Raw genomic sequence first — 26,365 nt, forward strand, 5'->3', positions numbered from 1 at the left:
CCCCCTTAGCAACATGGCCTTAGCAACGCGTCAGAAGAAACACCGGCGTCTCGTTGTGTTGGTGAAGAGTCAGGTCGCTGCTTCAGTCCAGAGCTGCTGTGTCTGGATAAACTTTCTGAACGGACTTCTAGACGTCCACCTACAGCGTTAGTGACGTTAGCTTAGCATGCTAGTCCCAGTTTAACGGAGAGGAAAACGAGCTTTTTGACGGAGTTTGTGTGGAGGAAACGTTTCCGACATTGTGAAAATGTCTAAAGTCCAAACGCTGAGATCTTTAGTCAACCAGCGACTCACTGCGGCTGCTGCAGAGGTGTTTGGGCTGTTTGAAACAGCGATAGCAGAGTACGAGGAGAAACTTTCTGCTTCGAGAGACGAGGACCAGCCGCAACAGAGACTACTGAACGCTGCTTTCAACCCGGAAGTCCGGATACACAGAGAGGGTTGGTTCTGTTGGTTTCTTCATCACTTTAAACTGATGCAACCAGTTCTGGAGGAAGTATTCACATCATGTACTGAGGTAGAGTTACAGGTACTGTTGAAGTATTCACATCATGTACTGAGGTAGAGTTACAGGTACTGTTGAGGTATTCACATCATGTACTGAGGTAGAGTTACAGGTACTGTTGAAGTATTCACATCATGTACTGAGATAGAGTTACAGGTACTGTAGTATACATTTAGCCAAACTCCTTGAATGTCTCCACTAATGAAAGCTGATATCAGTCTGAAGTCAGTCGTCCATCATGTGCTCCCTGCAGATGTCCAGCAGCTGTTGGCGATTAAAGCAGATGCCCCCCCTGACTGCCTGGACCCGGAGCCCCTCCACATGAAAGAGGAAGAGGAGGACGTCCACATGAAAGAGGAAGAGGACGTCCACATGAAAGAGGAAAGGGAGGCTCTCTGGAACCGGCGAGAGGGAGAGCATAAAGAGACGGAGCCTCCAGCCGGCAGGTCGGCCACACGGGTAAAAACAGAAACTGATGGAGAGGACTGTGGGGCTGATGATGAAATGGCTTCAGCATCTTCTGAGACTGAAGTCACTTATGAGGATTGGCAAGAACCTTTGTCAGATTCTGGACTTGAAAGTGAAGATGGGGACACTGTTTGGAAGGAGACCAGGGCACCTGAGTCTGCTGCACCTGGCCTGAAATACAAGGAAGCCCTTGTCAGTCATGTGGGATGTGACACTGGCAACAAACCCTTCAGCTTCTTCAAATGTAAATGCTTTCACTACAAGGGGTTTCTGCAGAAACACATGTGTCATTTTGGAAAAATGTATTACAGCTGTTTGGTTAGAAAGAAATGTTTTAGAGTGAAGCCAAAGAAAGACTCACAGCCTCGAGCCCTCACAGGAGAGAAGCCATTTAGTTGTGGTGAATGTGGCAATAGATTCACAAGACAGAAACATCTGAAGACACACATGAGCATCCACACAGGAGAGAAGCCTTTCAGTTGTGATGTATGTGGGATGCGATTTACACAACCGGGAACTCTGAAGTCACACATGAGAGGCCACAGAGAATAGAATTAGTTTCTTCCAGTTGTGAAATATTAATGATGGAAGTTTTTGTTCTTCTTTCTCTTGTATTTATTTTAAAATATATGCAAAATGTTTAAAAAGTAATTTGTTTGTAAATAAATAAATGTTCTGAACATATGAACCTTTTTTTTTTTTTTTTTGAAACAATGACAACATACTGTGTGTCTAATGGAGGAAACTCCAAGATGCTCTCAAAGTGTATTGATGAGAGCATCAGAAATAAATGAGACCCAGTAAACACCTAAGAACTGTCAGGCAGATACAGACTGCACACACACACCTTATTTGAAATAGATAGATAGATACACATACACACACATTTGCCTCAATCCATTTACTCATTCACGCCGCAAAAGGTCAAAACGAGTCGCGTTTCCATTTCACCCCATTGTTGTCATAGACAGATATTATTTTCCTCTTTGTCAAGAGACAAGTTACAGACAGAAGAAAGAAAGAAAAAGTGTTTCCAAGACAAACATTGAAAGATTGGTTGTTGGGTTTTGGGGACAAACACATTTATTATTATTATTCTTCATGTACAGCATCTCTTGAGTCATTGCTGCTCAGCTCTCCTCTGCAGCTGTCCGTCTACCTGGAATACGAGGCGTGCTCCATTCTGGATAAGCAGGAGGCAACACGGTGAAGGTACAGAAGGGTTATTTTATTACTTATTTCACCTGAACGACTGCGTGTCTGGAGGGTTTCAGTTGGCGCCGGTGGCGCTGCTGCGGTTGAGGCCGCGGCTGATCTGAGGGAAGTGGACGGCCGGCGTTCGGGCCGTGGGGCCGTACAGGCCCAGGTTCCTGGCCGCCGCCGACCTCCTGGGCTGCTTCACGCTGGGGAACGGGGAGAAGAGCGCCGGCTGTTTGGCGGCAGCGGCAGCGGCAGGGGACGACAGCGCCGGGGTCGACGGGGAGGAGGACAGGCGGGATGTGGACGAGGAGCAGACGGAGGAGAGCGACGGCGTGGAGGGCGAGGAGGTTTTATAGAAGGATGCGGGAGGAGGATGAGGAGCGAGGGAGGAGGAGCCGTTAGCGGACGGGGAGGACGGGAGGAGGCGGGCCGGCGGCGACGGCGGTGAGGACGAGCCGGAGCCGGACGCACCGGGAGAAGCCGATGCCGGACTCGGGGTGGAGCTGACGGAGCGGCGAGGTGGCGGCAAAGCGACGACGGAGGGGAAGTGCTCTTCTGAGCCCGAGGAATCGGACTCTTTGTGTCTGTTTGAGGACGGAGGGTGAGGAAGAGGAGGAGTGGGAGGAAGAGGGACTCGGGGTGCCGGTTGGTCCTCCAGAGCCAGAGAGTCCAGCTGCACCACCACCTCTGAAACCTCCGTCGTCTCCTCCGCCACGGACCAATCAGGAGACGGCGACTTGAAGGAGTCGCTCCGTTCTTCCTGCTCCTCCTCGTCACTCTGGTTTTCCTCAATCTTCCTCTCCTCTTCACCTTCAAGTCTTCCTAAACCTCCATCCTCCTCCTCCTCTTCATCCTCTTCCCTTTCCTCTGAATCTCCAAAGCCCAGCTGTGCTCGGGCCCTCGCGACGTTCCTCCGGTGAACCCGGACGTGAGCTCGCCACGGCGACCCGCCGCCTCCCGCCGGCGCCGCCGAGCTCCCCCCCGGAGAGCCGCCGCCGTTGGAGAGCGGAGACCCCGGCAGCGGCGACGTGCCGGTGGAGCCCGGGGGGGCGGAGCCTGTGGGGGCGGAGCCCCGGGGTTTGCGACCCAGGAGCAGGTGGTTGATCACGGAGCTGGACGGGTTGAGCTGGGAGGGCAACACACGGGTGGCGGGACACTTGTCTACAAGGAAGAACAAAATAAAAAAAGGAGGTGAAAGGTCACGTGAAAACGAGCAGAAACACTCGTTTAAATGTAAATATGTGAATTTGTGTCTGTAAGATCGAGTCATCTTCACTTCGGTTAACTTGAAGAAAATATATTTTTTGTCGCCTAACTCTATTAAATACAGATTTAATTGAATCAGGTTGTCTCTCTTGAACTCTTTTGAGATGGTTTTGACATTAAAAACTTCATTTTTCTTCATCAGTGCTCTTTTATAATCAAACTGTTCAGAAATATTTCACAAAAGCATCCTGAATTACCAAAGTAATGTAATTTATCTCTAAACGTATTACATGGATCGTGAACTGAAGCGGTTATCACCACTAAATAAGTATTTTTGGACCACCGGCCGAGTGCTTATTAATGTATCTTCCGTTTTATATGATATGCACAGCAATAAACAATGCGAGGAAGCAGAGGTTGTTCATGAAATGTTAGTGATAGTTCAGCCCAAAACCTGCAGAATCCAGCTGGGAAAAAAATATTATTGGCAAAGAAATCCAGTATAATTGGAGACATCTGTCATTTATGAAGACATTCAGTGTTTTGCGATTTTTTATATATATATATATATATATATATATATATATATATATATATATATATATATATATATATATATATATATATATATATATATATATATATATATATATATATATATATATATAAAGTTATGAATAAATGTGTGTGTGACAGGTGCCTCCAAATGAATATCTGACGTTAAATAAACCACCTGCGAAGAGAACAACACCAGCAGCATGTGTCCAGCTACTATTCCCTCTGACACACACGTTAAATAAATAAATAAATAAATAAATAAAGCAGAATAATCCAGCCACCGGTTTCCAAAATGCTCTCAAAAAGCCTCCAGAGTCGACTCGGCTGCTCTCATCAACAGAAGTCACTCAACAAGTGGACGTTGTATAGTTGTTAAGTGAAGCGGTGGCGTGACCGCGGTCCTGCTGTCGGCCTCCTGCAGCGTTTTGAGAGCATCGGAGAGTTTATAGACACAACCTGAAGAGGATTCAGGATTTTAGAGCCAGTAGTTCACTCGCCAGATTTCCAACGTGTGTTTTTAACCTTATTAAAAAGAGGAAACTCTCAATGGTTAAAATGAGCAAGAAGAGTGGATTTTAAGGCGTACAATGTTAATTATTTATATATTTTTTGATCGCATGAGCTTCCTTTTCTTCATTTATCAGAAAATCATAGAAAAAAAACAACAATTTGAAATCTGGCGACGGTGAACTACCGTCCTGTCCTCTTCGTATTGTTCAATTACGTTTAATTCATCAGGGTTTAATCATTAAAGACGCTCAAATCAGCCCCAGAACACCAGCTTTCCAGTCGCGGCCCGGCAGCAGTACCGTCAGCTCGCCGCTCGGTACCGTCGCCGCGATGCTCCTGGAGAACGCCGGGGTTAGTGGCCACTTCAGGTCCGGGTCCTACAAGTCACACATCAGCGTCAAACACATGGAACGAGTGTGTGTTCCCGTCCTTCACACCCAGCTGCAGCTTCAACAGCGTCTGTTGTTGTGCGTCTGCGTTTCTTAGAGAAAGGTCACGGCCTTGTTCACTGTCGACAAACTGCACGCTCTTATTTTTAGTTTTTGTTCCTGTTACTGTGGTTTAAAAAACCCTAAAAGAAGCTTATTTTGTTCTGAAGTAAGACTTGTGTATGTACTCATGAGCAAAACATCACTTTACAACCTGCAAAGAACAAATTAGCCTTGTTTTTATGCGGTGAATTGAAGTTACTATGAGGAACGTTCATGTTGTGGCGATTCTGGCGCCCCCTGTGGACTAAAGCGGTAGTGCCTCCAAGCGCCAGGGTCCCTTTAGAAAACCTCTCATTTTACTGCAGAAAGAAATGTCATAACGAGTGAAAAGTTCCTCCAGGTAACTTTAAAACGTACAAAAACAGAATGTACATGAACAAACGCCTAACTTTTCTTACCACAGCAACAATTTTCTAACTATGGAAGCCGTTACCTCCGGACGTTAATGATGAATCAATAAAAAAAGGCGGTTAAAGTTAAGTCACGAGGTAACTCCTCCTCTTCCCACCTGTGCGTATGTAGAGTTGCATCGCCTGCTGCTGCTGCCTCCTTTTGATGCGCGTGTATTGCTTCTTCAGGGCGTAGATGTCGGTGCTCATGCGCTCCATCATCATGCTGTTGATGGCCGCTTGATGCTCCGCCCTGGCTCCTCCCCCTCCTCCGCCCGGGGCTCCTCCCCCTCCGGCGCCCACGGCCCCCGGGCTCAGCTCTGCGATGTTCCCCTGCTCCGCTCGCTGGTCTGGAGGACGAGCGACGGAAGGAAACACTCGACGTTAGACGCTTTCACTTCATCACTTGATATATTTCAGACGCAGAGTTCAGCAGAATAAAATAAACGGAGATTCGGGGATTAGAGTCGAGGGCTTTCGCTGTAAAAACAGAAACATTCCAGGAAAATACACAAAATCGCCTTTTTTTAAAGGTCCTTTTAAGCTCCTTTTCTTACTTATTTGCTCACCCAGTTTCTCTTTTATCCCCTTTAATCAAGCCCAACACTAAGCGGCACATAAAAAAGCCTCTTGATGCCTTTTGAAGACGAGGAAAATGTGCATTTTGTTTGCATTTACTGTTTGTTTTCTTGTTTTCTCTCCTGGAAAAAGGTCACAAGTTATCACCTTTTCCTCCTTGTAAGATGCAGCATCGAGGTTTCTTTACTGTGATTATACTGTTTCAGCATTAATGTCCAAATAATACACTTAGCTCTTAAGATTGAGCTTTTTTACCGAGATCGACTTATGAGGCTAAATTAAACACTTATTTCTATCAAAATCTCTCTGGTGAGTGTCGACTACCGCCGATGTTTTTAACAGCGGGGAGAGCCGCTGGAGGAGGAAGAGGAGGAGGAGGAAGTCGGGTTTGTCTGGAGGAAACAGATCAGAGACGGTTTGTGCAGATAAGGCCAGAAGAGGAGGGTTGCACTGACCTTTCATGTGCTTGTGGTACCTCTGCAGCTCCGGGGCCAGGAGGCCGCCCAGAGGACCCAGGCAGCCGAGCGCCGTCACCACGGAGTCTTCGTCGTCCATGTCGGCGTCGTCGTCGCTCTCCCAGCTGCCCAGAACGCCGCTAGAAACCAGAGAACGACATCTTCATCATCGCGTTTTGTGTCCCTTTGATTGCAGGAAGCTGGTTGAAGTCAAATGAATGTACGGCGTTTGTTCAACAGTACAAACCTTCCGCTGGATTTGACCGAGGTCGGGAACGGCGTGATGTTGTAGGTGTACTTCTCTCTCAGCTCAGCCAGTTGAGGGAAAGGAAACACCGCCATGGCGTAAACCTCCTGAAATGCCAGGTGAAGCGTGAACATATCGGCTTCAAAAAAACCTCACGAGAGGTTTAACGGGTTCAGTTTTACCTGCATGAGCTCGGGAGGATCGATGAGCTTGCGCTCCAGCATCTCCTGAGCGAGACAACCCATCGTGCTGTAAAAGTCATCCGCGGTGTGACAGTACTCGATCCTCCTGCACGGGCGAGCGGCGTTTTGTGAGGATAAAAATCAGAGAAGAGGATCGAGAGAAAGAAAAAACACATTGTAGATATTCATATTCAGGGTGTTAGATCAAATCAAGCATTTTGATTGGTTGAGAGTGAGTCACGGGGTGTAGTTTATTCAACCATAAAGCGATTCATGTATATTTGCTAAACGTTTGTGCACGAAAATAAACGATTTTAAAGTTGTTAAAATCCCGTTTTCCGGGGAATGGCGTCCACTCACTCTCCCAGTCTCTCCCAGATGGCGAGGGCGACCCGGAACAGCACCTCCGACCCCTCGAAGAAAACCGAGTCCCAGATCTTGAGCACGGTGGGCGCCGGCAGGCAGGTGGCGAACATGGTGAGGAACCACTGCATCGTGAACACGTTGGTCAGCGGAGGCTCGTAGCTGCCTGAGGGAAAACGAGACGGGCGCGTTATTTATTAATAACGCGTTCTGCCTTTGCACATGATAGTTGCAGCGGACGTGTACCTCCGGCCTCTCTGTTGGCAGCTTTCTGGAGGTGGTGGAGATGCTGCGACAGTCTGGGCAGCTTCAGGCGCAGCAGGTCTCTGAACACCGCCATGTCCACTGAGGGAAGACACAGATTTACACAAGGAGTTGATAAACGTCTCTTTAAACCCTCTTAAGTATCCTGATACTGGAATAATCGCTGCAACAGTACACTTAAAATGGAGAAAACATTCTGTCTTTGTGCACAATAATTGAACTTGAAGTTGTGACAGTGTGTTCTGAATGAGTCGACCCTTGTGCGTGTGTGTGTGTGTCGTTGTGTTCACCTGACAACGCTCGCAGGTTGTTGGCAAAATAGCTCTCAGGCAGCACTTTGTCGATGAGATAGATCATCACCTGAAGACAGAAGGGAGGAGAGACACCTTGAGTAGTTATTTAAAAATGTCAGGAAGCAACTTTTAAAATTAAAATGATACCTTTGCAGCTTGGTGGGTGTGTGTGTGTGTGTGTGTGTGTGTGTGTGTGTGTGTGTGTGTGTGTGTGTACCTTTAGCGCGTCGCTCTCGTGTCCCTCCGTCACCTCCAGGATGAGAGCAGCCAGCACATTGAAGCCCTGGCAGTAGCCCACGCTCTTATTCCAGCGGGCGTAGGCCAGCAGCACCCTCTTCAGCACCACCCTGTCCTGCTCCCCCTCCTGGCCGCAGTAGGAACTGCAGCCCGTCCTGTGCAGGTCCTGCACAGCAGAGGGATGAAGTAAAACGCTATTAATCCAGAAGAATGCGCCAGAATTCAGTGATAAAAGTGTCAAAGGGATCAATGATATTGGAAAAAGGAGAATAGATTGATATTATTATTGTTCGGAAAGGGGGAGGAGTCACATAGTTTGCCTTCCTGTGACCGTCGTCAGCCAGATGTTCAGTATGGATTCTTGTTTTATGAATCTGTGTACCGGATGAATTAAAAGCAATGAGAAATGGTCGTTTCGTGCATTTAGGAGAGAGACGGTGATGATGATGGAAATAAAATTTTAAGAAACCCTCTTCTGTATCTCAGTGACTCAGAGATTCAACAAAGAGCTGCGGTGTTTCCGTGATGCGGCCGGCTCGCTCTCTGACGCACAGCCCAAAGCAAACATCCCCTACCGGACACTGCTCTTCCTCTCATTAGTAGGACGGACACGCACACGCACACACACACACACACACACACACACACTGAATCCGTTTGTTTTTTCATCATCACTGTGCACTTCCTGCAAATCTCAAAATATACTCTCAGACCTTAAAGGCCGATAATAGTTTGGGGCAAATGTCTTCAGGATCATAGAAGACCATTCAAACTGGATTTTTTTATTAAAGTTTGTGCCCTTTTTTATTATGAAAGGTATTAAAACTGTAAAAAATATGAGATATCAGCGATTACTCACACATTACACCGACAAATATAGAAACCTAAATGTGCTGCATTCAGTCTCTACATTTTAAATCGATGCATTCTGTTGGAGAAATGTAGACGTGCAACACTGCGCTGCTGACTCACAACCTTTTGCTCACAACACACACACACACACCTTGACGATTTGGATGCCGAGGGAGTCGTCGTCCGGGTTGCTGCGCTCGTTGAAGGCGAAGCGAAGCGTCTTGTCCCAGTCGATGGAGATGCTGTGGAGGTACTGGTCCGCCAGCGTGAGCCAGACCTGCAGAGAGGAAGCAGAACCACGAGAACGACGTCAACGGCTGAACCAAACATTTCATCAACTGAGTTGGAGTCACATGACCGGTCGTTTGACCTTTCCTCTCGTAGCGGTCACGATGTTCTCAGGTTTCTCTTCTTCACAGAGACGAGTTCAGAGAAGAAGACGACAAGACTTCATTGTTCATCTCCACTGACAAGATGCTCTCTCCCTCCCCTTCCTCTCTTCCTTTCTCCCTCCCTCCCTCCCTCTCCTCCGCCAACGATGCTCACATTAAGCCTTCAGGTTACTCACCCTCTTCCTCCACTCCTTCGGGATTCCCGTCGGGAGCCTGGCCACAGATTTAAGAGCGTCGTACCACTGCGGGGGAGAAAATTAATATGATTACTTCATGTTATAAGTATAAACTACATAGTTTACTGTCTTTGAGGAGGAGAAGTCAGCATTATCACACACTGCAGACGCACAACATTACACCAACAGTTCACTTCTGACCTGCTGGAATCCATTCTTCCCCAGCGACGGCTCGATGGTGAACTTCAGCCTCGTGTCAACGCCTGCGAACAAACAAGTGACACCCGGTCAGACCGGTCTGGAACCAGATCTGGGCGACCACCGCCTCGACGTTTCTGTGACCTACATCTTACTACGCTCGGAAATATCCTTTATCCCGGGTGAGCAAGCTACTAGCTGCAGAAATCATTAATAAAATCACAACATCTTGAGTGTGAACACACATCGTGAGCCTCACATGAGTCACTTTGTTTCACTTATTTAACATTTAGCGTCGCTGATGCAGAATTTATTGTGACATCGCTCCTCAATGTAAAAAAAGGGGCACATTAAGCAGATAATCAGATATAAAATATACATAAAATGGGATCAAGTTGATTTTACACGAGTGATATTACGACCAAAGTAGCAGACTAAATACAAAAGAAGGAAATCTGTAACTCAGAGTTCATTAAAAGGGTCTCAAACCAAAGTAAAAGAGCACATGGATTCACGTGTATCATAACTGCTAAGTAGATTATTTTTAAAGCATTTGATTGAATTTATATTATACTCGGAGGGAGTTTGTTCCACATTGCTGGGAGCTGAAACATTAACAGTATAATTCCCTCCCTTGTAACTTTAAAAAGTGATGAAAAGAAGCTCAAACTGAGGAGATAGTCAAGATGCACATAAAATGCCATCAACCGGACCAAATATTATAAATGAAAACCAAACATTGACTTAATTAAATCAAAGTCAAAGCCCTTCTTTAAGAACCAACGAGTCACTCGCTTGTTAAAGCTGCTAAACTACATCATGCTTGTCCACATTAAAGATCTGTAAACTGACATCTGAAGATCGCGTTTCAGACACCGGAAGCTCTGAGTTTTAGACAAACGTAAGCCCAACCCCTTTTTTTAAAGATATGATGAGACAAGACAGGATATTTAAGGCCGTCGCGTTAAATCGGTAGATTTCTGAACGGAGTCTGGTGTGGAGTCGGAGTCGCTGTCCGCGGCCGCGTGGTGCTGAAATCCGCGCGTTTTCAATCTCCGCTGCAGGAACATCGTGTCAAAGCTCTCTGCACGCAGACTTCTGCAGAGACAGACTTAACTCTGCGGGATAAACCCCCCTCTTAACTTCAGATCAAAGTTTCATTTCCGTTTTTCGGAAGGACGGTTTCGGCTCTTGTGGCTGACAGCGGCCATTCCCTCCTCCCCTCCCCCTTCATAGAGCGTCTGACGACGGATCCGTCTCTCAAAACACGAGCCGATCGCACCGCAAGTACAAACAAGAAAGTTTCCACGACATTAAAAGCCCTTCACAAGACGACAAAGTGTGTTGTTTTTTTGTTTTTAAACCTGCTCGGTCCTCCTCTGTCGTTATTTCCTGCGCCATTCTCTTTATTCTGCGGTTTCCTCTCCGAGGATTAACACGGGAAACCTCCTACTTCCCGGTCACGGATTATTACACCGACACAACAAAACACGAGAGATCTAGAGGCTGCAGAACAGCATTACAGGGGAGAGTTTGACTGGAATTAAACAATGGAGGAGCTTTAGGAGGCAGGAAAGGAAGGTAGGGTGTAAGGAGAGAGAGAATAAGGTGATAAAAGGGGAGAAATCTAAATAATTAATCTGATCTACTGTTTAGTCTTTGGGTAGAAACAAGAGAAAACAACATTATAAACTCAGGTAAACAAAAAAAGTTTAAGTCTATATAAACTTTACACATGAAGTTGATTTTAAATCACGAATAAACAACGTTAAAGTTGTCATTCAGGCTGTTATGAAGCATAACTACGCAATTATCTGGGACGTTTTGCTGTGTTGTCTGCGAATAAAGTCCCGTAACCATAAAATATCACAAAGCATTAAATATTCAACTTGTCCTTCGTGCAGCGTCCTTATCTTTATTTATGAATAAGACACATTTATGGCTTTACTTATTCAGAAAGCTCCATCAGGGTCTTTGCATCAGAGCAAGGAACAGTGAGCGGCCCGAATGAAAAGCAGACCGACCGGAACACACTTTTAAAACAGTAAAGGACAAAAAATAATGAATTTTAGCACCAGATGTGTCTCTAAAAGACATCTGGACGTCTCTGCTGGCTGCATATCTGCTGCAAGAAGAAGAAGACGACGACAAGGAAGAAGAAGAGGAGGAGTAACGAGTGAAAACAGATTCCTCTTCATCATGTGGTCGGTGTGATGCTTTACGTGTGAAGGCAGAGCTTGTGCCCTGCCTGCTCTCATGATTTGATTTATGAGTTCTTAAGCACGTTAGTGAAAATGAGCTCATCCTGATCACTGCTTTAAAAAACCAAGAGGATAATCATAAAACATCTGTAAGAAAGTACTGATGAATTCAACCGCACACTACATTATGAGAACATGCATCAAATAATATATGAGGCCATATTTATATACACGTTTTGATCATCTAAAATAATACTTTTACTTCTAATTTCCTTGAAATTCAATTTATTTTGTAGGCAGTATAAAATGTGCACCTATAAACCCATAAGACTCGCCATATATGAGATTGTACATATTTAAAATGATATGTAGTGTTGCGCATATATATATATATATATATATATATATATATATATATATATATATATATATATATATATATATATATATATATATATATATATATATATATATATATATATATATACAAACAAACCATCATTTTTGATCATCTCAAAATATTTTTTCTCGTCTAATTTGTTTATATTTGACAATTCAGGTCCATAAAAAGTCAAATGAATGCAATGGCATGAGAGTAGGCTCATTTAAGCAGTCGGTAAAAAACGGAAAACGAGTTAAAATTTCCCCATTTCTTTGTGTTTGACGGTATAAAATAAATAAACCCCAAAAGGCTCGCCATTCATCCTTAACCTGCGCGTGCATGTGTTCACCGTGCCTCTCAGTCAGAGTCACCTGGCTCTAAGGTGCAGAGCAGCCGGGGCGCGCTCCTGGAGATGCCGTTCCTCTTCCTCAGGACGTTGCTGATGATGTTGCCGACCCCTCCCGAGCCCTGCTGCTGCCGCTGCCGCTGCCGCGCGGCCGCCCTCGGCCTCCTGCCGGCGCCGCAGAGCCGCTCCTGTCTCATCGGGAACCGAACCGACCACCCTCCGATCAATCAAGCGAGCATCGCCGGCTTCTCCCGCGTCAATATCCCGAACAAGACGTCCACAATGTGCACCGATTCAACCGATCCAAATCTCTTCCGGGTACAGCTCGCGTCCTTTCGTGTTTTTTTTTATTTTTTTAAATCAATCAGCGGAGCAGCAAGCGTCCTCAAAACATCTACATAAATATATGATTTCAGAAAAATGCCACAAATAGCAGCGCGAGGACATCCGGTTTCTGCTGCTTGTGCTCGGTACAGTGCTGCTGATGCTGCCGCTGCACACCTCTTCCTCCTCCTCTTCCTCCTCCTCCGGGTGTTTCCGCGTCACCAGGAGGAGGTGCAAGGAAGGAGATTTGAAGAGAGGGATGAGGTAATGATAAGGAGAGGAGGGGAGAAAAGAGAGCAGACGTGTTTTTGGGGGGCTATTAAAGTGTTCAGATAATAATTAAACACTGGTTTACATAAGTTTAATCATATTTTCACTTATTAAATATAATCTACTCCTGTGCTTCACAGCTTCACAGACTTAGACTGATGAGATCTTCTGCACCAATCACAGAGGAGCAGGAGGAGGAATGTAATCAGGAAGTCCCAAATATGGAGTAATTGTTTAGATTATTACTTAAAGGGAAATGCCCCTAAAAAATAAATCACTATAAGTGGTCGTAGCTTTACCCATTTTCTTAGTTTTAATGATATAAATCTTTACTTTTGTTTGGATAAAACAAGGGGGATTGTGAGAGGCGTTATTTTTAATAACCAAACATTCACTTGAGCATCATGATATTATTATTTTGGACCCACAATCCCAAAGACTTTGTTCTCTCAGACACTGAACCACAGAACAATGCGGAAATGTTGCCTCAAAAAACTACTTCACCCTCTAGGATTTAGGAAACTCCGATTGTTAGTGATGTGACTCTGCAGAATCGGTGAGAGCTCAAAGAGTGAGGTCTGCGAACTGAATCGATGGTGTAGGACATTAGATTTCAGCATCAGGTGCAGTAAGTGCTTCCTGGATGGAAAAGACACCCTTAAGCCTTAATGACGGACAGAATCAATACCGGCAAACAGCCTCGACAATGAAGTTACACAACCATCCTTCTGATGGTTCAGTCGGTTGGCTGCTCTCATAACTTCATGTAAACTTGACTCAAGAAATGAGGTCTGAACGGTTGTCTGCACACAAAGCTCTGTACTCAATATACTTTGATTAATGTCACATGTCAAAAGTTCCCCAAAATGTTAGCGTAGCGTCAATTCATTTGACCCAATCAGAGGAGATTACAGCATAGATTCCTGATATTTGGGAAGCCATAATGTGAAATGCATTCATCTCCAAAAAGTAATCAAATGTTAATACTTGGCTCATCATAATCAATGACTGAAGTGTGTGTGTGTGTGTGTGTGTGTGTGTGTGTGTGTGTGTGTGTGTGATCTCACGTGTAAATGCTTCAACACAATAAATCCCATTATTATTTGGTACCATACCTCCTGGTGAACCATCATGCTGCTTGTTAACAGAAACAAGAAAAAGGCAATCAAAGTAAAATAAACACAAATTCCTGGAATTGCTCTTTTTTTCTTCACATCTGGAAAGAGCTCAACAACAATCAACCACAACAACTTAAACACCAGAGGAACTACTTCCTCTGAGATTTTAACCAAATTCCCGATTTGCATAGTCAGGATATTTAATCTCATAGATCATTCATAGAACGAGGCTTAATCCATAATCTCTTTCTCTGGAAATGTTACCTTTGTTTTAGGACATCTCTGACATAACAGGAAAATTGGCCGGGAGTCAGGAGATACGAACATGACCATGTGACTCGTGCAGAGTCACGTGACTCTCCCGTCACGGTGCATTATGGAAATGTGACGGCTATTTTCATACGACATGTGATATGAACCTACGGACCTGTACATCCGCAGCATTTTGCAAATGCATTCACCTTTCTTGAAATGACCTCTAAAAGGACTTCACAGTATGATGCTGCACTGGGCCTGAAAGTTGGATTTCAGGGGCAAAAAACTTTGATCCGACTATAACAAATGTTGATTTATGAGACTATTTTTGCTCTCTGTACTTGTGTCCTGCCATTTTTTCCCTCAGACGGCCCAAAATAATGATAGAAAGAGAGGAAAACCTACAACCACAAATACATTTCTGACTAAATGAAATGTGTTCAGGCCGGTATGGTTGTGTATGTACTTGATGACGTACACGTGTAGAAGTTAAAGTCTCTTCAATGTTTAATTAATTTCACTAACGCGACCGCATCGTGTGCCGGTCTCTTCGGGACTGAAGCAAAAGAAGGAGCGGTGGGTTCTTACGTCGTTTCTGCGAGACGGCCTGAAGGCAAGCGGTGATGATGTCGTTGTTCTTCTGCAGCTTGTGGCAAAGCCGGTCGCGTCTCCTCAGCTGGCGGAGCAGCTTGGTCGACTGCAGCCCCGTACGATACTTCACCTCCTGGATGATCGATCGCAGCTCCTCTGGGGCTGCAGGAGCAAGGAGGAGGGATGAATAAAAAGATAGTTTTCACCTTCAGACTAAGAAAAACAAGACAGCCTTTCTCTGTATAAAAATGGTGCAGCTCAAAACAACACTTGTGATTTCCATATTAGCTCAGGAAATGATTTGTGCAAACGTGTTAAAAGAAAAAAAAATAAGCTCCTTGATAAAGTAGTCAGTCTAAATATTAGTTTGAAATCACGTGTAATGTCTGCACTCTGTTATTAGATCAGAAGATAATGTGTCCTGTTTCCAGGCTGCAAGCAAAGATTAAATGAAACCCACATGAACACACACCCTCCATGGAGACTGAAGGTTTTTAGGTGAAGTGAAGGTGACACAGATCTGTGGGAGTTAATCATTGCTTTAATCAATTCATTATTTTTCTAGGACAGCTTCACTAAAGAACCAACGATTCAACTGTCAAAGCAACACTTTAGTCTTCTATCAACTGAAAATACTAAATATTTGCTCATTATAACTCCCCTTTGATGTATAGATTTGCTGCTTTACTTTCTTTTCTTTCTTTTTAAACATTTCATCTTTATGGACGACAAATGTTGAACAGACCAAAACGTAGTAAATTAATTAATATTCGAGACGGACAATAATGACAATCTTCTCATCAACCTCCCTTGAAGAGCCATCTTTCATATTACTGCTTTTCTACCAGGAGGTCAAAGGTCATGCATACCTGCAGACAATGCCCAGGAGGTGGCAGGGTCTGCCTCGAGCGCCAAGAGCTTCACACGTCCCACTGCAGACACGTCCCGACATTTAATCCCTGACTAAACACACATTCGCATGTTTTCGCTGCTCTTGGAAGCCTTATCAGAGCATTTCCTCTTCCTGATGGCAGCACTCTGCATTGTTCAACAGGACCGAGCCTCACGTGTGTGTGTGTGTGTGTGTGTGTGTGTGTGTGTGTGTGTGTGTGTGTGTGTATGTGTGTGTAAGGCAAACACTGAGCTCATGGACAGAGGAAAGAAAGGCAGGGTGACATTCGCGGTGACGTGCCTTTCAAGACTCCGAGGCAACGCCGTAGCGTTAGAGAGTAAACGAGCTGTCAACACACTCATCAGCCTCTGTGTGTGTGTGTGTGTGTGTGTGTGTGTGTGTGTGTGTGTTTGTGACGGCCTGCATGCTGCGAGGATACCTGTGAACGGTGTGTCAGCTCATGAACTAAAGGAATCTTTGTATCAAGTGCAATCAATATAATGAGCCAATGGCACAAAAATATACCAATGTGCTGGGGGATTTAATAACAGAAGGTAACCTAATGTCTAATAAACTCATGAGAACAAACGTAGGTTTAATAGGGACCTTTCACCTTCATACGACTGTTTTTGGTTGATATGGCATGCATTGTTTGAACGTTTTATATTTTTTTCTGCTATGCACAAACTTAAAAGGACAAAACAGTGATTTTGGATGCATTAATGATGTAGTTAGAATGATTATATAGTGTATTATTAAGTATATAATAGTATTCTGATCCGTTACAAGCTGGTATTCTCCTGTACAGACCAATATCCAACTGTTGTGTGTTGTGTTATGGTTTCAAAATGAAGAAAACAATTAGATACACAACAGGACAATGAGCTAGAAACTATTATTTATTTCCTAAAATAAAATAAAGATCTGTATGCATTGGGTTAGAGAAATGGTGCATATGGCAGCTGTAAATAGGAAAAAGGACTCACTAGGTCTGGGCAGAGCTGACCCCTGATCAGCCCTAAATAAGATGGGTAAAAAAAAATAAGAAGAGCTGCACTTAATCATTTAAATAGCTTTTAGTGACAGCAATACGTTTATGCAAAGTATGCTTACACCAGTTTGTATTTTGTTACAGACTGTGTTGAAAAGCACTTTGATAAATAATACAACTGACCTGACCAGTATAGAACCAGGACACAATCAGCCGCCACACCCCTCACCTTTCTGGGCCAGGTAGTTCATCTGATGCCTCCTGGTGTGCTTCTCCTGGAGCTCCTGGAGGAAGCCGGACCCGGAGTTACTGCGGCCCAGAAAGGCATCCGAGCCGGACGCCTCGGTGGAGCTGTCCCAGCTGTCCAAATTCCTCCTGCCGCCTCCGCCGTACGTCTCGTAGAGCTCCACCAGTAGACAGTCCACTATGGAGGACCTCAGAGATCTCGCTCCATCTCCCCGGGTCTCGGAGTCGCTGTCCCCGGCCGCGCTGGTCCTGTGGCCGGCGGTGGGGACCTGCCGTCCCGGAGGTGGCGATGATGTGTCCTTCGGCGGCTCGGCGTGGCTCGTCCACTCGTGAAAGCCGGAGAAATCGTCCCGGGGGGAGGCGGCAGAGTTGACAAAAACACCGCTCTCGTCCTCGGAATACGCGCCAACGTCACATATGTCAACATCTAAAAGTTCGCTCCCGTTTAATTCCACCTCAGACGCCATTTTTATTTTATTTTATGTTTTACCTTTAGCGGCCAATTAACTCTCCGTTCCTGTAGTTGACATTTTGTCAGTTGGAAAGTTTTCTTTGAGCGTCTCGAGGAGGATAGAGTTCCTGGAGCACTCCATTCTTCAGCTCAGAAGAGGTAGATACCCGTTTGACAGCTTTTAGTTTCCTCCCTGAACGTCCCGGACTCGACTTCCCTGCCACCCCCACCTCTGAGATTGAACAATGGGCCAGCCCACTGGCCAAATTTCTCAGCGGCTGGCAAACTTTCTTCAGGTCGCGCGACAGGTGCTTGTGGCTCGACCAATCACGGAGGAGACAAAAGTGTATCGACCAATCCGCTTCCTTGTTCTAGCACTACGCCACCAGGTCGTTTTGCACATGTGCAACTTTTAACATAATTACAAGTGAAAAAACAATGGAAAATAGCATACATATGACAATGAGTCACACTTTTTTTTTAATCATTTACATTTAAACTGTGCATTGTTCATGTATTTCTGCTCTAATTTCCAGTTAGATGTGTTATCTTAGTTTTAGACGTTGTTAACACACGTTAATCGTACTCCAACCTTCTTTTATTAATATATAATATATATTTACTAAATACTAAAGTAGAAAACATAAAAAAAACATCATGGAGAAGATAACAAAGAAAACCAGTTACTTCTAGTCATTAGTCATGCTGGGAGGGGGGCGTCACGTCTCAGCTGATTCGGGCTTCCGTAGCCGAGAAGCACGTGACCAGGAAACAAGGAAGTGTTGTCCCAAACAGAAACAGGGCCGTGTCTGTCTCGTTTTTTCACTCTCCGGTCACAACATTTCACGCTCTCATCAGACGCAGAGCTGAAGGAGGAGAGGGACAGCTGCGACAGTCTGTCACTCGTTTGAGAAAATGGCGTTAAATCCTTCGCTCCCGGCGATTTTATTGCGTTGCCTGCTAATCTGCGTCACTTTGTGGAGCAACCTGAGCGGCGGCGTGTTTGCCCGAAAACCAAACATTGTTTTGATCCTCACCGACGACTTGGACATCGCCATCGGGGGTCTGGTGAGAGAACCTGGTTGTACTTTTACTGCATGTATGTATGTGTGTGTGTTTTTAATTACCAGAGAGTCGGGACTTAGCTTTTGCAGCTCAACATTGTCACGCTATATATGTATATATGTATGTGTATATGCATATATGTGATTTAATTGATGTCAGTTCGACATTTTGTTTTGGTTCTTGATGAAGCTGACTGCTCACATTCCTCCTGGTAGGACACATCATTTGGGCATCTCTCTGAGTCAGCAGCTTTACCAATCTGCTCCCATGGTTTTCAGGAAACAGCCTCCCTCCTTCTTTAAGAAACAAAACTCATTAGTATCCGAATCTCATTGAGAAATTGGGCAATTTAATGTCCAAGTATTGTCTGATCTTACCTAAGAACCCAGTGATTAAAACTGCTGTTGCTCTAAAAAATTGTTGAAAGAAGTATTCAGATAAGTATTAATACCACACTGTGAAACTCAACAAGTAAAAGTATTGCATTCAAAAGCCTAATTAAATTAGTACAATACTATTATTTCACTTGTTTCTTTCAACTGTAATCACAACACTTAAAAGAGCTGAGAATATATATATATATTGAAACTTTAATAACGAGCTGTGACGAATGACAAGTATTGTAAAAATGTCTATTTAATTTATTAAAATGTAATCATGTTTTAATATATATATATATATATATATATATATATATATATATATATATATATATATGTGTAAGTACATTAAAAACAAGTATGTCATTACATTACATTACATGTCATTTAGCTGACGCTTTTATCCAAAGCGACTTGCAATAAGTGCATTCAACCGTAAGTATGAAGTAGGAACAACAAGAATCAAGACAGAAGAATTTCTCAAATAAAGTCAAACTACTAAGTGCTATCATTAACGTGTGTAAACTGGAGCTTGTTGACTAATTTGAGTATATTTGTCTCATCACAATTGACCTTTTCCTTCCAGACTCCCCTCCCCAAGACAAGAAAACTAATTGGTGAGGCAGGGATATCATTCACAAACGCAGTAAGTATCATCATCATCATCATCATCATCATCATCATCACCGCAAGAAGAGACTGCAAACAAACCCGAGTACAGATCTTGATACATCGCCGTCTTCCTCCCTCCAGTACGTCGCCAGTCCGCTGTGCTGCCCGAGTCGAGCCAGCATCCTGACGGGGAAGTACCCGCACAACCACCACGTCATCAACAACACGCTGGAGGGGAACTGCAGCAGCAAAGTCTGGCAGAAGAGCGAGGAGCCCCACACCTTCCCCGCGCTGCTGAGGACCTACGACGGATACCAGACCTTCTTCGCCGGGAAATATCTCAACCAGGTAACGACGATGGGAGTTCTACTGGTTTAAACCATGTTTACGTCTGCAGATTGCACATCAAAGCAGATTGAAATCCTGTTTACAGCTCATTAAATAGCCATTAAATATGTTTTATCATTGCGTACAGACGCTGTGATCCATATTGTGGTTCATAGACATTAAACAAACATTGTCTTTTTTCATGAAAAGAAGAGCCGGTCTGTGCAGGTGATTGTCTGCAGTTAAATACGGTCACAAGATCTTTTGTCATGAGTTATTTTTAGGTGATGATAAAGTCCAACTGCCAGAGTTGCATCAACGCTTGTGATAAACAGAGGGTCAAATGGGGAACCGGGACAAAGTCTTCACCTAAATAGCACGAACTCTTCACCTACATAGCAAACAGACGACGTTGTCTCCTAACTTCCCGTCTTTCCTTCCTTGTATCTCAGCGTTTCCTCACAAAAATAAAACAAAAAAGCATTTGTGCTGCATTTTTAAACACAAAATCCAGGATGCTGGCGCCACAATTTATTGCATTCAAAGGCACATTCAAATCGTTTGTTGGTGGAGGATTTAAGGAATATTATAGATTTATTATAGATCAGAATAGTATTAAACAAATAATACATTTATTTCTATTCATCTGTATCTTGTTTGAGTTGTTTCTGCTGCTGTAATCATCCAGTGTGTCATTAAACTAATAAACATTACTCTATTTGTGTGTTGTTTCAGTACGGGCACTCAGACGCTGGCGGAGTGGAGCATGTTCCTCCCGGCTGGAGCTACTGGGTCGGACTGGTAAGACTGAAACTTTAATAATATCTTTTGAAGGCACACATTTACTACGAGGCTCCTTCCTGTCTGAAACATTCGCTCCACTTTTGGTCAGAAATTTTTTTTCAACGGTCAGAAAATTAGAGCTTTTCTAAAAGGAAGTCTGTCGCTCAGACGCACTACCTCCTCCGTCCACAGGGGTCGCCAGAGATCACCACATTAAAGCTTCTTTTAGTAGCTTTAATGGAGAAAGTCTTTTTCTGTTTAGACCATTAAAACCATCCTGGCACCAGATACTTATAATGTCCTTATTCTTGTGTCAGATGGTCGAAGAAAATAACAAAGTTTGAAGCGGTGACGTTTAGTTTCTTTTCTGAAGAGCGTCAGACTGTCGTTCAGGCCGCGTGGTCATGTGACTGGGCGCTCTTTGCAGAAGGAGCCGGACTGACAAACGGGACAAATTTAGCTTTGCTTTGCGCTTCTTCTAGCTGGTTCACATAAAGTCAGGAAGCAAAGGTCACGCCCGTAATGCGACCGCAGTGCAGACGAGTTTATCTTGACCGTTACTAAACAAACACAGATGTGAGGAGGACTCGCCTCATGACCCGCCGGCTTATCACAACACCAGAGAGAGAGAAAAGGTCATGCAGTTTATATATATATATTTCATATGTATAAATCTTCTCCGTTTTCACCGATGTCCGAGCCATTTGACTCGGTATCGGCCGAATTTATTGGTTTTGCACCAAAATAATAAAAATCCCAAAATGAGAGTATTCAATAAAAGTTGTTTGTGTTTTTTTCCAGGAGAAGAACTCTAAATACTACAACTACACTCTGTCCGTGAACGGGAAGGCCGAGGATCACGGAGCGGACTACAGCAAAGACTACCTGACGGACGTCCTGGTGAGGAAATCAAACGCCCCGCGTTTCATATCACATCCTGTAGTAACAGGTCAAGTTAAATAAACGATAAACTTTTAATATTAGAAGTTACTTTTTAAGCCTCTGGAGTAAAGTTTCTGGTGCTTCCTCCATCCTTCCCTCCTTCCTTCCTTCCTTCCCTCAGGCCAACCGGTCTCTAGACTTCCTCCAGTATAAATCCAACTACCAGCCGTTCTTCATGATGGTTTCCATCCCGGCGCCTCACTCCCCCTGGACTGCAGCCCCTCAGTACCAGCACAGCTTCAACACCACCAAGGCCCCCAGAAGCCCCAACTTCAACATCCACGGGAAGGTCGGCTCCTCTTCCCTTCATCAGAAATACCCCGAGGTCTCAAACGTGATTGATCTTTTTTAAATGCATCTTTTTATTTTGCCCCCTTCAGGACAAACACTGGTTGATCCGACAGGCGAAGACGCCGATGACCAACTCCTCGGTTCACTTTCTGGATGATGCGTTCAGGAAGCGGTGAGTCTCTTCCTTATTTCCTCCTCCCCCTTCTTCCTGCCGTTCTCTCCATTCTCTTCCCCTCTTTGAGCTGGGGTTTCACCTGCGTGTTGTCGCTCACTCCGGCCACCAGGTGGCGAACTCTGCTGTCAGTGGACGACCTGGTGGAGAAGATAGTGAAGAGGTTAGAGGTCAGATCGGAGCTGGACAACACATACGTCTTCTTTACCTCCGACAACGGCTACCACACAGGTACACACACACACACACACACACACACACACACACACACACACACACACACACATAGTCTTCTGTGTAGAGGAAGTACTCTGCTTGTCTGAAATACTCCATAAATCCTGAATTTAAAATGATACTGAAGTAGAAGTACTCGTTATGCAGAATGTCTCCTTTCACTTTTCAATGTAAAGCCAATTTTAGATACTTTGTGTACTTGTAGTATATAGTACTGCATCTATCTATCTAGCTACTTAGCTACCTAGCTATCTCAACAGTCGCCGTCTCTTTAAATAACAGGTGTGTTTAGCGCTCTTCTTTCTCTTCCAGGTCAGTTCTCTCTTCCTCTGGACAAGCGGCAGCTCTACGAGTTCGACATCAGGGTTCCTCTCATGGTCAGAGGGCCGAACATCAAGCCCAACCAGACCAGCCGGGTACACAAACACACACACACGCAGACACACACACCTCTATACATGTGTGTCCGCCTGCAGCACTTGTTGAACTAAACGCGTGACGTGCGTCTGGCCTCAGATGCTGGTGGCCAACGTGGACCTCGGTCCGACCATCCTGGACATCGCCGGCCACGACGTGAACAAGACGCAGATGGACGGCGCGTCCTTCCTGCCCGTTATGGTGAGGTTATTACTAGATTAATGCCGAACATTGATATTGATCATATTGATAAAAAAAAAAGGCAAAACATTTTTTGTTGTAGAAACAAAAAAGTAGAAAACATCAATAAATGGTCGTCACAAAAATATGATAATAAAATCTCAAATGTCTGTCTTTGTCCTCCTCTTCTTCCTCCTCTTCTTCCTCCTCCTCTTCCTCCTCTTCTTCCTCAGGAGGGGAAGGTGAACAGCAGCAGCTGGAGGACAGACATCCTGGTGGAGTACGAAGGAGAAGGAAGCAACGTGTCCGACCCGGCGTGCCCTCTGCTCGGCCCGGGAGTCTCGGTACGAGATTCAACTTTTAATATCAGTAGATGTCAAAATATCAAAGGAGCAGCTTGAATATTCTCTCTCTCTTCCTGCAGGAGTGTTTCCCAGACTGTGTGTGCGAGGACTCGTACAACAACACATACGCGTGCGTGCGCACCGTCGCCCCCTCTGTCAACCTGCAGTACTGCGAGTTCGACGATAACGAGGTTTGTTGTTCGTTTCGTGGCGTTTTTATTTGTTTTGACCAAAAATGATTAAGTCACTTTGGCGCCACCTGGTGGTCGAACGCGTCTCTGCTTCTGCGTCTTTGAGTGGTTCAGTTCGACAGTAACGTGGTATGTGGGCCGTCCGCCTCCTGCAGGTGTTTGTGGAAGTCTACAACGTGACCTCTGACCCCTACCAGCTGACCAACATCGCCAAGACCATCGACCAGGAAGTCCTGCAGAAGATGAACCACCGGCTGATGATGCTGCAGTCCTGCTCCGGGTCGTCGTGTCGGACGCCCGGCGTGTACGACACGAGGTGCGTTTGTTTTATGACAAGTCGAACATGTTGTGTTAACTGAAGAATGCAAAAAAATGAAGAGAGAAGCCGCTGCACACACAAAATGTCTGTTCAAAGTCCAAAAATATGTCTAAATGCACTTATTTTAAGAATATATTACAACACAAATACACGTGCGTCGCACTGATTCATATTATTGGATGCATCTGCTTCCTTGGACGTCTGCGGTTCTTTAAAAACACTTCATAACTCCTCCGTCGTGTCTTTCAGGTACAAGTTTGACCCTCGGCAGATGTTTTCCAGCCACAGCCGACGGCTCAGCCGCCTGTGGCAGAAGAAGAAGTGAGACAGGAGGAAGAGGAGGAGGAGGAGGAGGAGGAGGAGGAAGAGGAGGGGCTGTGCTGTCTTGTCGTATTCGGGCCTCTCCTGCTGCTGTTGCCTTGTCTCCAGGCCTCCTGAAGGGCCCAGCCGGCCCCTTCAGGAGGCCCCCGGGTGCTGCACCCACTTCCAGTTCGTCGGTGAAACGCTTCGTGATGGATTCTCACTTCCTGTTTCCGTGTGAGCTCCATCGTAAAATCCTGCAAACGAGTGTTTTTATTTCATATCGGTGGAGCATCAGAAGGTCTCCCAGGATCTCGTCTGAATATTAATCATTTCCTGAAGAATTTCAAAGAGAAAAAAAATGCAAATGTGCATCTAAACGTTCAGTTTCTGGAGGTTATCAATCAGAGCAGTGTTTCTGCAAATAAGAGTAAAAACTGAGATTTGGAAGTTGCTAATTTAGCAAAAAGTGATGCAAATATTTGTTAATTTAGGGGAAAAGATACATGGCTTGGGTTTTAATTCATCTAGTGTTGTAAGTTTCATATTTATGTCACAAGTGTCACTTTACATGGACAGAAAAACATTCATCTTCATGTTAAAAACAAGTATTTTTGTTTGTTTTGTCACGTTTCAACGAGACAAATCTGAAACATAATCACAGATATTAATTTAAAGTTTTAGATCAATCCTGTTACATTTTTAAGTTTCTATCAATAATCATTTTGCTTCCGGGTTGGATGTGAGAACTTTCTTTTTAAAGGCCAAAAAATAATAAAAATCTAAATTTTTAAATGTGAAATCCTTCCGTTGATAAAAGAGGAATCTGCTGTTTTTTTAATTTTTAAAAAGTCAATATATTTTCAGATTTTATGGAGATTAATTTTTAAATCCGTGTCGATTATTAACGTCCAACCAAAGATTCACTTTGAGTGAAAATATTAAACTTCATTCAGTCTCATCGTTTGTTGTGAAAGAGACTAAATCTTTATTTTATTTTGAGTAAATCATTCAAATTCTTCTTCTTCTTCTGCATTTTGTTTTCACGACTGAATTAATGTGACGACGCAGAGTTTCCTCTCGTTTCAACTCACTGATGCACTTTTTAAAGAAAAATCTCTGTGAACTGAATTACTTTGCAACCTTTAAAATTGTATTTTTGAGAATAGTTTTCTGTGATTTTTTATGTATTTTTTTTTTTTTGCTTGTGTATTTTGTCCAAATAAAGAGATTCTCAAATAGCGAATGGACTTTGTGTTGCTGCAAAAAAGTTAATTATAATTTCTCTTGAGTGAAAGTTGAGTTGTCAAATATCTTTTCTTTTTACCGACAGTTTCAAACCCAAATATACTCAACTTACAATGATATAAAATAAAGAAATGTAGCAAATCTTCATATAAGATGCTAAAAGGAACATTGTTTTGCAGCATTTTAGCTTGAAAAAACCTTTAAAAGCTGAAAAAAACATTGTACTAGTTGCCGATTAATGTTCTTTCCACTGAAATGATCAGACTAATCTCTGTTTGTCATTTACAATATAAAGCGTCATCAGAAGAGAATAAAAACACATGAAACACTCGTTTGCTTTAATTCCACCTTTAATAGAAGCCGCCGCCTCGATGCAACGACTCAGAGGGAAACCACAAGGACACGAACTAGAAACACTCGCTTTCTTTGTTTATGTCGATCTGTTTAAAAGGAAAAAGGCACTGAGGTCAAAAAGGCCAAAACTTAACTGACTCCTGCTCTAAAATCTGGCTTCTGTTACTTTAATGACAATCAAAGAGGATTCTTCGTCACGAATCGGCTCCTTTTTCATCTTTTTCTTTGATTCTAAACCTCGATAATCAACTTTATTTAACTCCTCCCCTTTGAGGAAACTCAACATGTGACTATGAACCTGATCTCTTCTCTGTGTAGTGACAAAAACATAATCAGCACAACAACAACAAGAAGAAACGCATGTGAGTAAATGGCAGAAGAGCCACACAGATCTTTGGCATCACAGTTTCTCGATGTTCAAACGCTGAAGATCGAGCCGTAAAAGCTCGTTAATAGAAGCCGAAAAGTCAATTAACCAATTAAGGAGAAAAAGTCCATTTAGTTCTGGAGCTTTCAGTCGAATCCTCACATGACGCCATTTTGTTTTCAACATCGAAATCCTTAAAAGCGTAAA

The 26,365-nt window shown here is 44.0% G+C and overlaps 3 protein-coding genes across 5 annotated transcripts; 2 read left to right on the plus strand and 1 right to left on the minus strand.

The window, feature by feature from the left end:
* The first annotated feature begins 18 nt into the window (after positions 1–18).
* On the plus strand, positions 19–1,661 carry LOC137791329 (uncharacterized). Its single transcript, XM_068586160.1, has 2 exons — positions 19–440; positions 759–1,661. Exons 1-2 carry the CDS (start codon positions 248–250, stop codon positions 1,523–1,525), a joined length of 960 nt encoding a protein of 319 aa, XP_068442261.1. The 5' UTR covers positions 19–247; the 3' UTR covers positions 1,526–1,661.
* Positions 1,662–2,180: 519 nt separating this feature from the next.
* On the minus strand, positions 2,181–17,910 carry tbc1d30 (TBC1 domain family, member 30). Of its 3 annotated transcripts, XM_068586153.1 has the most exons (14): positions 17,165–17,910; positions 15,050–15,214; positions 9,569–9,630; positions 9,368–9,433; positions 8,951–9,076; positions 7,928–8,113; positions 7,708–7,777; positions 7,400–7,498; positions 7,151–7,319; positions 6,791–6,896; positions 6,609–6,715; positions 6,362–6,501; positions 5,447–5,677; positions 2,181–3,334 (listed from the first exon to the last, which is right to left on the minus strand). In XM_068586153.1, the coding sequence occupies exons 1-14, from the start codon at positions 17,646–17,648 to the stop codon at positions 2,244–2,246; spliced, it is 3,102 nt and encodes a 1,033-aa protein (XP_068442254.1). In that variant the 5' UTR covers positions 17,649–17,910; the 3' UTR covers positions 2,181–2,243. The 3 variants fall into 3 exon arrangements, with proteins under 3 accessions (XP_068442254.1, XP_068442255.1, XP_068442257.1); XM_068586154.1 differs by lacking the exons at positions 15,050–15,214; positions 17,165–17,910 and adding an exon at positions 12,520–13,003; XM_068586156.1 differs by lacking the exons at positions 15,050–15,214; positions 17,165–17,910 and adding an exon at positions 10,930–10,987.
* A 503-nt stretch (positions 17,911–18,413) lies between these two features.
* gnsa (glucosamine (N-acetyl)-6-sulfatase a) lies at positions 18,414–25,435 on the plus strand. The gene is made up of 14 exons (XM_068587130.1): positions 18,414–18,700; positions 19,664–19,723; positions 19,831–20,037; positions 20,752–20,817; positions 21,601–21,699; positions 21,863–22,030; positions 22,122–22,204; positions 22,317–22,435; positions 22,751–22,854; positions 22,955–23,056; positions 23,269–23,379; positions 23,460–23,570; positions 23,726–23,886; positions 24,139–25,435. Exons 1-14 carry the CDS (start codon positions 18,548–18,550, stop codon positions 24,212–24,214), a joined length of 1,620 nt encoding a protein of 539 aa, XP_068443231.1. The 5' UTR covers positions 18,414–18,547; the 3' UTR covers positions 24,215–25,435.
* The last annotated feature ends 930 nt before the right edge of the window (positions 25,436–26,365 follow it).

This window comes from Clinocottus analis, unplaced genomic scaffold, assembly GCF_023055335.1.
Source record: "Clinocottus analis isolate CAN_PGR_092001 unplaced genomic scaffold, fCliAna1.0.p SCAF_20, whole genome shotgun sequence".
In the NCBI taxonomy this organism is placed as follows: Eukaryota; Metazoa; Chordata; class Actinopteri; order Perciformes; family Cottidae; genus Clinocottus; species Clinocottus analis.